The 17,747-nt window shown below is 36.7% G+C and overlaps 1 protein-coding gene across 3 annotated transcripts in view; it reads right to left on the reverse strand.

The window, feature by feature from the left end:
* LOC129730652 (zinc finger protein rotund-like) overlaps window positions 1-17,747 on the reverse strand; it is a 264,493-nt gene that overhangs the window by 119,639 nt on the left and 127,107 nt on the right. For 2 of the 3 annotated variants that reach the window (XM_055690161.1, XM_055690160.1), the window contains exon 1: window positions 1,034-2,269. The exons of the other annotated variant lie outside the window; for it this stretch is intronic. In XM_055690161.1, the coding sequence (XP_055546136.1) occupies window positions 1,034-1,576 (543 nt within the window). In that variant the 5' untranslated portion in view covers window positions 1,577-2,269. Of the gene's footprint in view, window positions 1-1,033; window positions 2,270-17,747 lie in introns of those variants that run through there. 3 annotated transcript variants of the gene reach the window in all.

The raw sequence follows: 17,747 nt of genomic DNA on the forward strand, positions 1-17,747 counted from the left end.
AAAGTTTCGTCTTCTTGAGAGAAGCCTTCATGCAAAGTTCCAACTCAATTGATCTTTGGGAAGTTGTGCCTTAAAGTGGTAAAAATTTCACTCTTGCATCAATTAAGAAAAACAATGATATCGTGCAATTCGCGGACTACTTGTCCTTTAATTTTCATCGGCCAAAAGAGTGAAACTTTAAGCGCTTGAGTCACGGCTTCCCAAAGTCCGATTGAGCTGAAACTTTACATGAATACTTCATTCGAAACGACGAAGAGCTTAGGCGCTAAACGAAACTCGAAGGTAAAATTTTTCCCATTGGTACCTCGAAATTAACAACACGGATTTTATAAAAACGGGCTAACGGGTTTGATAAAAATTAAATTTTTAAGAATGTTTTCATAATAAAGTAGCGTCGAAGCCTAATGAATAGTGCATTGTTGCTTACAGAAGTTTTTGTGTGTGTGAATTAACGGAATTGTGCCCACCACTGACTGGAGTAAGTCACAATCTCAGTAGAACAAAAAAAATCGATTTCCGCTCCTAATACTAAAACAGGTTTATAAATCGTAGCACAGACCGACCTAACCACACTCTTTTGAAAGTCAAAAAAAGTCAAAAAAGCATCTTTATTGTTTCAGTGCTAAGGTTGTTGTTTCGATTTTTATGCTGAATGAAAATTATTTGTTCAAAAAAAGTTTTTTTATTTGTAAAGTGCGCACCTTTAAGTTTAATGCAAATGGTGTTCTTGCAAGTATAAAGTACAGGGTCTGATATTATAATCTGATACATTTCAGTTAAAGTCTTGTATACGGCTTACATTTTTATAGTTATAGAGTATCCCAGCATTTCAATCACTCCAATACCTTAAGTATAAAAAAACGTGAAGAACTTCGCCACGTTCTTCAACAGTCAAACCTCAAAACGCGTTCTAAAGGCAGTTGAAAGATCCTAATCAGTTGTGAAGGAAATAATAAACCAAACCATTCCTTTCGTCACATCGTACAAGACGTGCAATAATCAAATTAGTTGGCTAACAGTGCCTAACGCTAACCTCCTGTCTGGCTGTCACCGTCTTCACATCGCCCGGATCGCTAGGTGCTCCCGATGAGCCACGATGGTGGCCATCGTCAGTTGAATGGCGAAGCTGCTGCTGCTGTGGTGTTTGTCCATGGCTGGAAAGTTTTTCTTCCTCGCCGGTAGCTCCAGTGGTGTGTGCATTACAGGACGCAACAGGAGATGCGGAAAACAGGAGATTGCGTGGAAAGTGTGCCATCGCCTGGGCCGCAGCCGACGACGACGAGGACGACGGAAAAAACGGTATCGGTGGGCCCGGGGTGGAAAGATCTTCGGCTTTCTCATCGTCAATCGGTGGTGGTGAGTAAGGGGTGTTATGAAGGGGGGAATTGTTGTTAGGGGGTTTTTGTAGCAGTGAAGCGGAGGCTGCGAAAAGATTTTTATAAAACTGTGCTGGAAAAAGAAAGGATGGTTTCTGGGGGATGACGGCGGGTTCGATGTGAGGGTCAACACCGATTCGATTGGACCCCAACGGTGGTTTCGTGTAAAGATCCTCTTTGATTCGGATATGGGACGTCATCAGTGTGGGTGTGTATGTGTGTAGTAATCCAGAACGACAGGTTTAACATGCACTAGACACAGCACAGCAGATGATCTCGATTCCAGTAAACGTAAAAGTTTCTAAGCTAACTTTTCAACAAACTTTCACTTGTTGGGCAAATTTTACTCCTTTTGCTTTTCCGCTTTGTACCCTTTTGCCGCTCAGTGCGAGTACGCTCATTCATGCATTTAGGAGAGTAATTAGATTTTCACTTTCTTCTTTTGATTTTCCAGGTAGGATCACTATCACTTGGCTGCGCAAACAGACGCAATTCAGGGGCAAAGAACTTTTCGCGTTTTTTTGCTATCGCGAAACTTGTTGCCCTGAATAATTTTTTGTGCGCATTGGAAACAACTTTCACTTCTCACTTATTTATGTTATTTCGCAGATACTTTTTTTTACAATTTAGGAACTTTCTGTTGACAGCACTTATTCTACGAACATTTGGCCTAGTTTGAGGAACTTTCGTTGCAGAAGGCAATTTTTCAACCTTTAGCACTGGTTTAGGAACAAAATCCGCCGGACTGCTAACCGTGATAAGGCAGCTATGGTTAAATTGTGACCTTGGCGGTGGTCACCGGATCCGACCGGAATGGTCGACCAGGATGAATCCGGAACACACATTCGCGTCTTGTCCGCGGCGCGCGACTTGCTCGACTCACTCCGAGCGATGCACAGTGCACTCTCGCCAAACGTCTTGACGCTCGTAATACAACTTCTGGTACGCCGTCGACGGATTTTTTTTTTATTTCTAGTAGCTCCCGCTGCTTCTTTTTCCTGAATATCCCCGTTAGTCAGCACCCCCCCCTCCCTTATTCTTGGTGCTACCTCCACACTCGTAGCGTCCTAACAACGTAGAGTAGTGCTTTCAAACAAAACGAGAAAAAAGGCAATGAGAAAAATATAAGTTTTATATATACACACATATATTTTTTTTGTCCCGTTCCTTATTCTAGCGAGCGCTTGGTATAGCTTCCTTTCGGTGGTGATCCTCGATTCTTTTTTTCTTCTCCTATGCATGAACCCCTCCGCAACCACCGACTTATCCATGCTGAAGTCCATACGCTACCACCGGCGGCGGGCCGCTTGTTGTTGCTGGAGCCGCTCGCTAGCTGTTTTTTCCCATAGCAAAAGCTCCTTCGCTGTTGTTACTCCAATGCTACTTTTCTCGTGTTTTCTTTCACGTTTCTTTGGCGGAAATTCCCTTCCTCCGGTGGACGCGCGCTCTGGCAGAGTCCATCCCAACATACACATGCATTCCATATTTTATGTGTTGTATATGTGATGCACTCTACGGGTGGAACGGCAAGTGGGGGAGGGCAGTGGAGACAGCGAAAAAGAAAACGAAGGACGGCGACGTCGAAGTGCGCTTTGCTGTGCATAAATACAGGGGTGAGATCAAACCGGGAATCAATAGTTTCTTGCTACCCATTTTCCGTTAAGTTCTCTCTTTCCGCTTTTCCGTCCTCCTCGCTTGAAACTGATTGGTTTAGTTGCATCAAATCTTGAAATTGACTGACTATTTTATTGGAAGAAATTGGCGCTGGGCAAGGCCAGGCTACCGAATTACCACGTGGTTACACCAAATTGAAAATATTAGTTTTTGGAGCTTGTACAACATTGTACCAAGCTCAGCAACAAGAACCTACAATAGAAAAATTCGATTTCATTTATTAGTGAAACGGATCACTCCAAAATAAAACTACAATGCGATTTGTTGTCGTTTTTTGTTACTTCCATAGCTTTACTCATTGTAGGAAATAAAACATAAGCGGGAATGAGAAACCTTATACTCGATAACAAGTGGCGTGATGAGCTAATGGAGCGTGATTCACCAATTGTGGAATGAAGTTCTCGCGTTGTTTTTGCGCTATCTTGGAACTTGAAAATTTGTTATATTAGACTGCAGGTAAGCTAGATTCATTGTGTTATGAGGTAAACCATTTTAACTTAGTTTTTGTTACACCATATCATTATTCAGTTAAAATTTAATAATATTTTCAGGACACAAATAAGAATTTTGATGTTGAGCGCCTTACGACTGCAGTGCTTTAACTTCAACGAAGCTTCTCCAATCAACGGAAGTAGACGTTTCTGCAAACACTCTTTTCTATAAAATTTCGAATCCATTGTCTTTTTTGTGACGGCAACCTTGGTTGTTTACTTCAAGTTCCTAGTCAAATCAAGACCATCGTGGCAAATGTATCTTCGCAGTTCGTCATGGCAGTGGCTTTGTGAAATTTTAGGCCTGAAGGCTGTCCAAACTCCATCCTCAAGTACGTGTTGTCATCCATCAGCATGCATTCTTCGTGCTTCGTGAAAATCTTGTTGTACAACTTTCTTCATTAGGATTCTCCGGATGGTACATTGGTTAGAGTTATGTTTTTTTTAGCAATATCATAGTTGAAGAGTCCTTGGTTTGCATTAATTGTTCTTAATAGCTTGAACCTCAGCTTGAGGAGGACCCCAAAATACACACGAGTAGTGTTTAAATAGCTATATTCTTTCATTTTTTCCGGTTCGAGCCTGTGGAGTGCACCTGTGTTGACCAGTGTAATGGATAGAAAATTTAACATATTTTCATTTGATAGTCAGATCGAACATGATCCATAGCTTGACTGACATTCTAGACATTTGTTTTGCGATTTACAATGACTTTGATATAAGCCTGTCTCCCTTAAGAAGTTGGTTAAAATATCATTATACAGATCTGTAAATACTGTTTCCAGCAAAATTTGTGATCCTATATTCATGCCAACGTTTTTTTCGAGATGGAGAATAATTGAAAATTTGAAGGTCAAGGAACAGGGATCCACATTCTCGAAGCATAAAAATTGAATTGAATATTTCGCACAGTTTTTTATCTATTCGAACAGGTTCATTTCCATTTCATTCCTGAGTTTCTGTCATCGAATAAAGATGAACATTTTCGCTGTCAAGCAGGTTTGGTTACAAGTTCTTCCACTTTCGCGACAGGTGTTCATTTTTACTAGTCGTTTCAAACTAGTCGTTTTTAAACTAATGACAATTTCAATTGGCGGAGAGAGTGACGCAAAAATTTCTTTCACAGAAAGTATCGAATAGGAAGGTTAAGAACCTAAACTGAGCTATTCAATTTTACCAATTATTATTTTTTATTTCTAAACATATTCCATGTGACGTCACTCAATTATAGCATCCTCTCCACGCCACGCCTACGTCACGTTTCCTTCGAATTTTGTTAATTTGCGTGAAGTACTGCATGGAAACCCCTTGCCATCGTCAGCGCTCAGTCATTTTCAGTTGACAATCGTTAGGAGATAGTTGCACAGTTGACCTTCGCTTCCAATCGAAAATTACTTCTTTCCTTTTCGAGCCGTTCAGCTGTCAAATTTAATACCAGAGCATTTTCATGTGACTCACAAAGTGCTTAAAAATGAAACAAATGTTTTTCAATTACGACGGAGATGCGCGTCGAACCTATAGAGACATCACGTAAATGAAATCTCGACCTTCATCTAAACCCTTGAACCACAGGTTCATCGATACTCTAGGGATGATGGAATGTAACCATCTTCCCAGTTTCCCTATGGTCCAAGAATTCTGCCAACTGATAATCGTGTTCTGACGTACAAATGGGAAAAAATAATTTAATGCATCAGGTCTTTCTCGGTAACAGTCAATGCGTCATTTGTGAAAATGCTATTTTATGTTTGCTTCCCCGCAGCATTAACTGGTACCGAGTATTGTTCTTCTGAAAATTCGAAGTGGTGGCTAGAATTCTACGCTGGTAAACAGGAAAACTCATTCAAGCCTAATGCCTGTATTACACTCTTTGACCAATGCACAATAGTCCAGAAACCAAATTTAGGGGGAAATTTGGGTCCAGAGCTCTATAGCAACATTTAAGAGAAAAACTTTCTTCTACAAAATTGTTAAATATGATAAAGCGCTTACCGAAAAATTATCAGAAATTAGGGTGACCAACATTTTCGATTCCATTAAGTATCTAACTTTTTTATCTTTGTAGATAGAAGAAAAATTTGTTCTACAATGTTAAAACTCCATTAATTTTAAGTAACTTTGTAAATGAAACTTTTTCTTTATCTCTGAAAACAACCGATTCATATTAAAAAAACACATTTTAAGCTCTAACTTTTTTATTTCCAGTTTCATCTCAAAACTGTTTTTGAACGACTTTTAGAGCCGTAAATATCTCAATTTTACTCAAAGTTAATAATATTTTTCATCAAAAAATATGCGTTTTTCATTTGTATGCATTCTTTTTGGGGCAAACATAAAAAAAATCACTTGGCCTCATTTTGAAGGGCATGCTTGACTCTATAAATGGAGGAATTTTTAAAAATATGTTATTTTTTAAATTTGAGTAAATTCAATTTAAAAACAAGACGGAAATTTCAATAAATTCATACATTATGCATATAAAAGCACCCAGATTTATTTTTTGGTATATTTTCTTATAACTAGACATAATTACCTTTAATTTGACCCAAAAAGATCGAAAATCGATCAACTGGTTCAAAAGTTACGAATTTTTTGAAATAAAATACATCAAATATAGCCGTTTTTTATGGTCACCATATTTCGGAGCGAGTCCCCTTAACACAACGAAACAATACGGGTTTGATTATTTTCAACATAGATGCATCCCTGCGATTTTGAGCACAATTGAAGCACTTTGCGTGACTAACTTCGAAATAGGGTGACCATAAAAAACAACTGTGTTCGATGTATTTAATTTAAAAAAAAAACATAACTTTTGAACGAGTTGATCGATTTTCAATCTTTTTGGGTCAAATTAATGTAGTGATTATTCCTAGTTATGAGAAAAAATACCAAAAAATAAATCTGGGTGTTTTTGTACGCATAATGTATAAAATTATTGAAATTTTTGTCTTGTTTTTGAATTGAATTTACTGAAATTTGAAAAATAACATATTTTTAAAAATTCCTACATTTATAGAGTCAAGTATGCCCTTCAAAATGAGACCAAGAGATATTATTTATGTTTGCCCCAAAAAGTATGATATACAAATGAAAAACGCATTTTTTTTTCATGAAAAATATTAATAACTTTGAGTAAAATTGAGATATTTATAATGTCAGCATTGCAAATTGTTCCCCTCAAAAGCTCTAAAAGTCGTTCATAGACAGTTTTGAGATGAAACTTTAAATAAAAAAGTTAGAGCGCAAAATGTGTTTTACATTCAATATAAATCGGTTGTTTTCAAAGATAGAGAAAAACTTTTTTTACAAAGTTACTTAAAATTAATGGAGCTATAACATTGTAGAACAAATTTTTCTTCTATCTACAAAGATAAAAAAATTAGATACTTGATTGCATCGAAAGTGTTGGTCATCCTAATTTTTGATAATTTTTCAATAAGCGCTTTATCATATGTAACAACTTTGAAGGAGAAAGTTTTTCTCTAAAATGCTGCTATAGAGCTCTAGACCCGAATTTCCCCCTGAATTTGGTTTCTGGACCATTGTGCAATGGTCAAATATTTGACCTTTTGACATAACGGTCAAACTTATTTGACACCTTGATTGTTGTTTGCCCGTGTTTGCCAGTTGCCACATGTAAAAATTGGAGAGTAACAAACAATTATCTTTTACCAAATTTCCATCTGTCAAAAAGTGACGCTTGATCAAAGAGTGTAATCCAGCCAGGGCCGGATTTACGATTGTGGGGGCCCGGGGCCCAATTATAGTGGGGGCCCCGAAATAAAACAAAACCTTTTTTTATCGTACGAGTTAAAAACATTTATTTGCTATTGAAAAGTTATCAAAAATTTGTTAAATTTTTTTCTTACGTGTTGTTTTGCAGAAAACTTAATAATTAAATAATCAACATTCAACTCCTTCAGTAAACTCGTACTCGCAACTTAATAATGCTAAGACTGCCTTTCATTCTCCTCAGTCGTACGCAACCTATTTTTAATTAGTTTCATCTTCGATTTTTTTTTCTTGACACCTGAAAAAAAACCCAATTTGAAAAAATTGCGATCCACAGGCAAAAATTTGCACACAATTTGAGAAAGACTGCGCAAATATAAGACGACTCTGACAATAATCTACAGAAACTAGGAAAAAACTACACACATCTGCAGGTCAATAAAATCTGCACACGAACTCAGAAAATCTGCATTTTGCAAAGCACATCTGGTGTTCCTGATTCGGACAAGTTAGCAAAAGCAATGCATTAAAAAAACTTGTGGGTTATTTTCTTTCTCTGCTTTATCTCCCATGCGCGCTGGTTCGATTCAAATGGTGTGTTAATGTGTGTCATTCCAATAGAATTCAAGGCAGGGATGCCACATATACAGATTTTTCTGTATTTTACAGATTTTTGAACTAAAAAAGCAATACAGAATCTGTATTACAGAATTACAGAATATTGTCAAAAATACAGATTTTACAGGATCTTTTGCTATTCGAAATGAAATCAATTTTTTGGAAGGTTAAATTCAATTCAACGACTCTCAAACTTTTGTGAAAAAACCTGATGCTGTTTATGTTAGTATCGTTGCAGAAGAAGAGGGATGAGGCTTGGACGAAGGCGGAAAATAACGATTCGAAATATTTGACGGGATTTCTATTTAAAATTTGTGAAACAAATTGCAAAGCTGTTCGTTTTTATCGATCCTGTTGTGAAAACGGTAGCTTTATTCAATTCTAAACATTCGTGAAATTGGAAAATTTAAATGATTTGATTTCCAAAATTCGTAACAGTAACTGATCGACAAGACATGAATAACGAGTTTTACTCGCTAAGAACAAACTTTTTGACCGGAAGATTCGATGAAACAGATGACTTAACTTGGTCTGAGTAGTTGGACGCCACAATGCCAATGGTAAATTCATGTTTCCGTTACTGAGATCATTTGTGCGAATTTTTTCAATAATTCCACATTCTTCGGCTTTTGTAGAACGCATATTTTCAATATATAATTGCAGCAAGTCTAAAGCCAGAAATCTCATGGCCCCTAAGCTTATGAGCTCAATTTTAAAAGCTAAAAGCTACGTTGCTAACCAAGCAGGAGCTACTAAAATTAAATTAACAAAAACATGCATGAACATCACGTAAAGATAAATAAGCAATATCGTGTTCAGTTACTACATTTGATTAACTCGCCTAATTATAAGTTTGGAACCAATAAAAAATTAGGCCAAAGCAAAAAATTGTGATTTGTTTCAATATATTCTTTAAGGAAGAAGATTTACATGCAACATTTTTAGTTTGCTGGATACAGATTTTTTATATAGATTTTTTAGCCCGTGAAACAGATAATACAGACATTTTCGAGCAAAAATACAGAAATAAATGTGGCAACCCTGATCCAAGGTGAACTCTTATGGATGTAGTTGTGATATTGGCGCTAGCGAAAAAATAACACTGAAAGAAAGTGTCAGATTGAAATGGTCTGATCAAATTTTCTTACTGTAAATCGAACTTTTGATTAAATCTCATTTTTTAAAGAGAAAAAATCTTTTTCTCAATTTGTGGGGGCCCCAAAAATGTGGGGGCCCGGTGCCCGGGCCCCCTGGCCCCCCCATACATCCGGCTCTGAATCCAGCCTTAAGACAAGACGCGGCAATAGGCTTCTTATTTTTGTTTTCGTAACGGTCCTGTTGACATGTTTTAAAACGTTCCACATCGATGTTGCCAGATTGAATATATTTAGAAATTCTGTATTTCTGCTCTACGTTTCCTCATAAAAACTGCTTTACATTTCATTTTGGAAAAAAATCAACCTAATCACTTACCATATTACGAATAAACTACACAGACCGCACGATACAAACGCTTATGAATGAGCCACGAATATGCTTGCATAGTAGGGTGGGGAATCGTTATATGGAAAAAACGAAACTTGATAGCAGAAAGCCAGAAAAAGTTTTTTTAGTTTTGTTTGGGGCCCCAAACAATCCAGAATTTATTGCAAGTCGATTGGTTTTGTCTCCGCTTAGCGCATTGCATTTTAAATTTATATGGAGATTTGTATGGAAAAACCAACTTTTTTGCATTTCCCATTCTAAAGATCTCAAAATGGCTCAAACCATAGGTTTCATGACTTCAAACGGTAGGTTTTTTTAAGCCTAACAACTTGGCCGAAGACACGGAAGAGCTACGGTGTGCCAAAAAATACTAGAGCTGTTCGAAATTGAGTATGTCGAAATTTATGTTGCAAATCATTTTTTCTGCCAACACTGCCAGTATACCGGCATCAGTCAGATTTCCATCAGAAGTAACCTCTGAAACACGTAGTAGATTTTACCTATGCCTATAGAATATTGACCTGAATTTGTTTGTTTGATCCAGCTGAGTGTATAAACTCATTACGACAGGTTATTTCTGATGGGAATCCTACTGGCGCTGGTACATTGGTAATGTTGGCAGAAAACAAGATTTTCTGCATTTAAATTGACATACTCAACTTTGAACAGCTATAGCTCTTCTTGGGCCCATCCCAGCTCTTCAGTGCGTTCTGCAAAGTTGTTAGGCATCTAAAATACTATACTTTTACGTAATGTAATGCATTTTTAGATCATTATTGAGCTCTCTGAAAAGGTAAATACAAAAAAGTAGGTTTTCCCATATAAATTTTCATACAAATTTGAAATGCAATGCGCCAAGCGGAGACAAAACCAACCGACTTCCGGTAAGTTTAGGGTTGTTTTGGATCCCAAAAGGAACTGAAAAAACTTAGTTCTGGAAAATCGATCAATTTTTCCCACCCTATTGCATAGTCTCACATCGTCTCTTATGGACAATGAACATTTATAACAGCTTAGTTATGAGTCTCCAGCAACACTGCGTTACAATCAGAAAGCAACCTGGTTGTATTTTTCACGTAACGGCCAGATGTTAGATTCAGCCAATCAGCAGCCTGGTCCAAATTGGTTCCATGTAACGGACACCGATTTTTAGATCCGGTCCTAGATTTAATCTCTTAAAAGTTAGGAATGGTCAAAAAGCATTATTTCGTTTTTTCCAGTTTGAGCTCTAGGGTAAAATCTGTGTTTACTAGTGTTGTCAATGTTAATGTCAATTGCATTGTCAATGTTAAACCCAATGTCAATGTCAACGTGAATGTTGATGACAATCCAAATCTCCTAGGACAGGCCGTGACAAGTGGCTTCTAGTTATTCTTCTTTTCGTTCAAAATAGGCCTCATAAAACATTTTAATTTTTCGGCACGACGCTTGCCAGTGTCGCCAAAAATATTTAGTAAAGGAAATTTCAATACCTAGGATTTTTCAAGTTCTGGGTTACAATTATAATTGGTTACTTGATAATGAATACTCAATGAATCTTGAATTGATTTGAAGATATATTTTGGATTCATAAGAACTAGATATAATTTCAACTTATTCCTTTAACTTTTCTTGAAATAAATCTGCAATCGTTCATCATAAGTAGGTATTTTAAAATCATGACTAATATTTCGAATGTTAATTTCCACAGATCCGGTGTATGAAAATGTTTCGAAATGTTGTTGAACGAAACACAGTTCATCCACTTGTTATGCAGAAACAGTGTAAACCAAAAATATCGAAAGTATTTGCAGCACGGCCAACCATACCGACTAATAATAAAACTTAACAGTGCGTTGCGTTGAATAAAATCGACCAATCAGAGAGGGCTTTCACTTTGACAGAACAAAGTTCTGGTTTCTGGTTTCTCTTGTCACATCCTGTCCTAGCTAAACTCAAGTACACTAAACGGAGAAATCACGTACTATTCATCAAAAACAGCACATAGTTTTTCACTAACGCAAATCATATACGTTTCATATGTACGCGATCAAAATCATGTGAAAAAAACACATACATGTTATTGCGTCATTACGATAAATTGTATGTGATTCAACGATACGCGTTCCAACAATTAAAAGTTCAGTGATTTGCAGGTGTGAAAATTCCATTGCTGTCTCCCCTGCCATACTGCTTCAAGATGGCGACGAAGGAAGAATTTGTAACTTTGCCAAATTTAGCGTCGGTTTATCACACCAAATCTGCTCTAAAATGGCTCTCCGATAAAACATAAACATTTTTGTTGAAATCGCTGGCAAAGTTATGTATGAAAAACGCCCGCGGGGTTACGGGGAATTACGATAGTCTGTCTTATGTCAATGTATTTTATGCAATAGGTTTGGGAACACACTCGATTGGGGTTAATCAATTTGATGGAGTGAAGCGGATAATTTTAGTAATATTTCTCTTTCAACTCTCTTTGCTTAAATTATTGGTAACCGTGAAGGACAGCGTTGTATAATTAGTTTGAAGTCATTCGAAAATAATTATGACGGTTGCTGAAACACAGCTGTAGGTAGAGCACCACTTCACCGTCGGAAAATGAGCACCTCTTCACCGTTTACCAGAAAATTAGCAGACGGGGTTGTAGTGATTTATTTTTTCTACAGTCTCGAAGCGAAAGTTAGTTTAGCTAGATAAGCTGCAGTTCTGTATGTAATTTCACATATTTGCAAAACGACATTATGTATGTTTGTTGTACTGTCGACTGAGAAGTCACAATAAAGTAGAACGACTTATTTTATACTGTTCGACGTTTCGTCACTGATCAGTGGCATTTTCAGGGGAAACTGTGGAAAATTATTACAAATTGGAGGTTTTCTACAGAATAAACTGGTTAACAAATGAATTTTGGGTACATTCTATAGTTTTGATATTAACAAAATCTGTGGAATGATTTCAGCCAAACAATATTTTAAACTAATTTACGAATCTATCTGCTGAGGATCTATTGCCTAAAATGTATTGTAACCTAAAATCGTTCATATCATATGACGAACGCTGCAGACTTATTGACATCCAATCATTAAAAGCCCGTCGGGAATTCACAATGATGTCATTTGTTTTAACGATATCGTATCTCAGCGTGTCGATTCACCCGAAATATTATCAAAACTCAATTTTTATGTACCTTCTAGAAATTTACGAACTCGGACTTTGTTTTCTTTAAATCATCAACGAAACAATTAAGCTAAATACGGGCCTATTCATCAAATGATGCTAGTATATAACCATCACTGTGAAGCAATTGACTTTTCTATGTCGAGAACTAAATTAAAACAATATTTCAATTCAACGCGTAATTTAAATCGATAGAATACATCCATTGTAATAATCCGTCAAGTAAAGAAACCATTATTCAATTATGTATAAACTCTTTTTTTTTCCTCTTTCACTAGTATAAATAACATATAGCATGTAAGTGAGTTATAAACATATGTAGTCTACTTTTGTTTGACGAAATAAATAAATAAATTAGTGTTGATGATAAGCTTGAAAAACATCTGGACAAGGAACGAACAGGATACATGTAAGCAGGGCTCTACATTTTCGAAACAAAACAATGAAACTGATATCTCGCGCTGTCATTTCGATTCGAACAGTTTCATTTTCACTTGATACCTTCCGGCTACTGTCAACGAATCACTCCTTTCTCTCTTTCCCGTCTGTTGTGCATCGGATCGTTTTAAATGAAACTAATGACTATTCCAATCGACGGAGAGAGTGACGGAGAGAGACTCTTTCCTTTCCTTCAGCGTCTCAATTAAAATTAGCTCCGCATCGCGTCGTTTGATGGTAGTTTTCTAATACCGCAAGCCGTAGTTAGAACGGCAATGGCATCCAATAAATACGTTGCGCAAGTTCCGATCAATATTTCCTCAATATATATGCGTGAAGTACTGTATGGAAGTCGTCTGTCTCCGTCAGCGCTCATTGTCATTTTCAATTCAGAATCGTCATGTGAGAGTCATGGTGATAATCTCCGCTTTCAATTGAAAAGCGTTTGTATCAATTTCAAGCCCTTCAGTTGTCAGAATCACAGCAAGAGCTTTCGACTGGGTGTCATGTGACTCACAAAGTGCTCAAAAATGATACAAAAGCTTTTCAATTGAAAGCGACGCGACGGGTCAAAGCGTCACTATAACCTGATGATTGTCAACTGAGAATGACTTTGTCAGGCTCTGCATGTAAGTCACAGACACAATCATACACAGACACAGACAATGAGCTAGACTATATTCATTTGATAACCAGTGTATTATGCAAAAAAAAAACACATAGTTTTCCCTGAAGACTGATCAGTAAATGAACGTCGAAAAGTATGAAATAATTTGTTCAATTTTTTTTGTGACTGGTCAGCCAAAAGTACAACCAACATACATGACATTTCAACAGTTGAAGACTAAGCAACATTTTAAAACGCCATTGTTTAAGAAATCACTGTTTGCAACGTTGCATAGCCATTTTCTGCACGCTGCACGGCGGTTCAAAACGTGTAAAATGTGATCGTCAGCCTTTTTAGTATAAAAATGTCATTTGATAGCTATAGTGCATTCGACAAAATTTTCGTAGATCTCATTGCGCAACTTTTGATGCAAATAAATTTTTGATCATTTGATCTAAAAGTGAGAATGCCGAATATAGCTAAGCAAAAGCCTTGGTGCTACATTCCGCATCAGTACTCGACCTTCTGTTTCATTATATACAGACAACTGTTAAGTGTACAGGACAATTGCGGGGCTAGCGCTACGATCCTACTGACACTAACAGTCTCTCCCGAGCCGAGACTCGAACCTACACCGACTGACTTGTTAGGCCAGCATCATTGGGACTTCATGATCAAAAATAAAAAAAAATGAGAGTATCTATCTCTGAGCTGACGTTTCCTTGTCGGAATGCAAGTATTGAAAAAAAGGTCAAAGCATGCTGCTAATTTCGTTTCAAAAGCCTTGACATCTCCACACACTAGTGACGTAGTAATCGCTATTATTTTCGATAAAAAAAAATCTTTTTCTATCATCATAATTTCCAAATAACGTACGGTGCCCTGAACATTAATAGTTTTCGTACTTTTTTATGGAAGAACAAAAATCCTTTCGAAAACAAAAAAAATTCAATGGGGCATCCGAAAACATGTTCAATGCTAAGAGATGGCGCTGTAGTGGTAGTGGTAGTAAAATCGAAATTTCCACGAGCATTTGGCTTATTGACCGGAAAAACTTCTATTAGTTATTCTGTTGTTATATTATTCTAACTTTCTAGTACTTACTTCTACTATATGCAATCTATTTTTATCGAGAAACTTGATTTTCCTACACAACTCAACTAACTCAGTGGATCGTATTTGTGTTATCTCTGAATAAGGCGTTCCTTCTGATAACTCGACGGAAAGCTGTTTTCAAACTGAAAATTTGACGGCTAACATATCTTGAATGCAAACATTCCAGAACATTAGAGTGTAGTTAAAATACGGCAGCTTTTCATTAAAGGAAGTGCCGGTTGATGTTCCTATTACTGATGCTGCCTGCTACCGCACAAAGGTAGCTTTTTACTTGAGAAACTACCACTGCACCAGCCGACCCAGCCACTATCGATGCTGATACCCGCTGCAACTACTGCTGCTTGCCGCCGCTACTGCTATCTGCTGTCACCAGGGTTGCCACATTTAAATTTGTGTTTTCCCTTGAAAAAATCTGAGCATCTGTATCTGGAACAAAAATATCTGTAAAAAAAATCTGTATTGTTTAAACATAAAGAACTTTGTATTTTTTTAGTTTTTATGGTACATAAACAAAATTTTTAGCTTAAAACGTGTGAGAAGTTGAAAATATGTTCAATTTGCTTAATATTTAATGAAATAAAATTTGGAGTGTTTATAAAAATTAATGTCAATTTCGAAAAATCTGTAATTCTGTACTTTTCGACGAAAATCTGTATATCTGTATATACAGATTCTGTACCGTTACTTCGGCCAAAAATCTGTAAAATACAGATTAATCTGTACTTGTGGCATCCCTGGCTGTCACTGCTGTTGCTGCTAAGCAAGAGCTGTTGTATTCGCTGTCTAGAACTCCAGTTAAGGCTGGAGCAGGCTCCTCTAGCACATTCCCGATTTAGCAGGTCTATAATTCTGTCGACCGTGCTTGGGAAAGTAAGCATTAAACGAATAATCAGAAGTTGAATTTTGCATTTCAACAATCGAACAATCAACATGCTGTTTTCTGCATATGAGAGGATGCAAAGAAAATTTTCCAATCGATTGCTGCAAGAACGAAGGAAATCTTTCGAAAACTAACCGATTTATTAACATTTAACATTGGACATATTTTTCGCTTTTTTCGTTTATAGATTTTCATTTTACAACCCTAGGTAGCCGAATTTCTTGAAAGACGTAGTTCTACGTCAAAAAGTGTTTAGAACACTAACACTGTTGATTAGGTATTTTCTGATTGTTGGAAATTTTAAGAATGTCTGTGTATAAAACCACCTGCATGTGGTCGATTTTCAAGAGATAAAACCAAAGTGTCTTCAGCAAATATTTTATTCTTAAGATTACCTACAACTTTGCTGAAGACTTCATTTTGATTTGACAAGTAATTAAAAAATAAAATTTATATCTTACTTCACATCACGTTTTTCATGTTCATGTTCGCTGCAGATAATAAAATCGGCCCACCGGGAATTGGAACCTGGCACAAGAGAAACGGGATGTTGACTTTCTCTGCTTTGCCGCGACCGGACCTCACCGTATGTATGGCATCGTTTTAGTAATAATAAAGGTAAAATTTCAGTCTGCTATCTTTTACACAAGGCTTTCGACAGAAACTTTAAGCAGAGGAGGAGCTTCGTTAATTAGAAAATTACATGAAAATACCTGTGTAAAATCGTTACAAGTAGGGTCAAATCGTTTGTTTACTTTAGTGTCGGCTGTGTTGGGAAGGAAAGGTAGTTATTGATTGTTCCGTTTGATTTTTACTAAGACTGAGAGATTCGCCAGATATTTGGCCTTGTTTTTAGTTCTGACTTTTCGAAATATGCGTTCAACAAGGCTCTACATCAGTGCCTTAGAATATCAATGTTTATTCACGAGAAGATGAATTGAATTAATCTCAGTGTCAGCACATATATTCTCTGATGCAGCTCAGTAACCTATGTTCATTGCGACGATGCATGAATATCGTTTCTCATATTCAATGACAGAACAGTGGAATGAATATCAAAGGCCTCGTAATGATATTATTGGCGGGAAAGAAGCTTCGGTGATTATCAATCCAAGTAGTGCAAATCTGTTCAGACGCTGTACACTGCCCAGTAAGGTATTAATGGTCGAATAAGGTTAATTTTGATTTTCACTATTTTGATATGATTTTCATTCTTGACGATCAAAATATCAACACGAGTGTTAAAGTTTATCTTGTCGGTGTTCAGCGGTTGTTTGGTATCATGAATACCAACGGTCGCATGGGTAGTATGATGATCAATATGGAGACGGCTGAAAATCGCTGCTTTTGAATATCATGACAGTGAATATTCTCAGCACTGCTCTACATTGCTTAACAAATTTTTCGCATTTTGATGGACGTATATCTAATTTTCCAATCGACCGCTGTGTGGACAATTTTTGTGACGATGTTTCCAGTTTTTCAATTTACACCCGTATAAAGTTAGAATTCATTAATTTTTCTTCGAGCTGTTGATAGAATCTATACACTTAACACTTAATCTACTACACTTTTTAATTCTATCACTTTCCACCGAAACAGTCTTTTGCTGTTTTGGTAGCACGGCGCACAACAACTGTCAACTAAGATCAACAGGAAAAGTACACCAGCGCCACCACCGCTGCGGTGGAAATATTTCGCATAAATATAACTCATTTCGATTGACCGTTATTTTGATCCACGAAAATAAATTGCGTGGTACGTCTGTTTGTCCGTGTTGGAAGTTCATTATCTCAAAAAGCTCTTTACTTTGCTCTTCACTAAAGAAGGTCTGCAAAACAATGTCGGCTGTCCGATCATGGAGAAATGACAAACAAAAAAGACATAAAGTGAGTTCTTTAAGATGTTTGATTTATAATAACATTTTAGTGGTTCTTACCTGAATTTTGTTTTTATCTTAAGGTGTATATTTTTTACTGTTTATAACTTTGCCGACTTACTTAGCTATAAAACAAACCGTTCTGTTTTTTCTTCTGTTTTAGAACATTTTAACTTTGTTGTTTCTGTTTTTTTTTATTTCTCTATGAGCGTAGAGCCATCATTGTTTAGCTAACCTTTTCTAGTTTTAGTAAGAAAAAGGCGATTTTAAATCTATTTGAGATGATTAT

Source organism: Wyeomyia smithii, chromosome 3 (assembly GCF_029784165.1).
Source record: "Wyeomyia smithii strain HCP4-BCI-WySm-NY-G18 chromosome 3, ASM2978416v1, whole genome shotgun sequence".
Lineage (NCBI taxonomy): Eukaryota > Metazoa > Arthropoda > Insecta > Diptera > Culicidae > Wyeomyia > Wyeomyia smithii.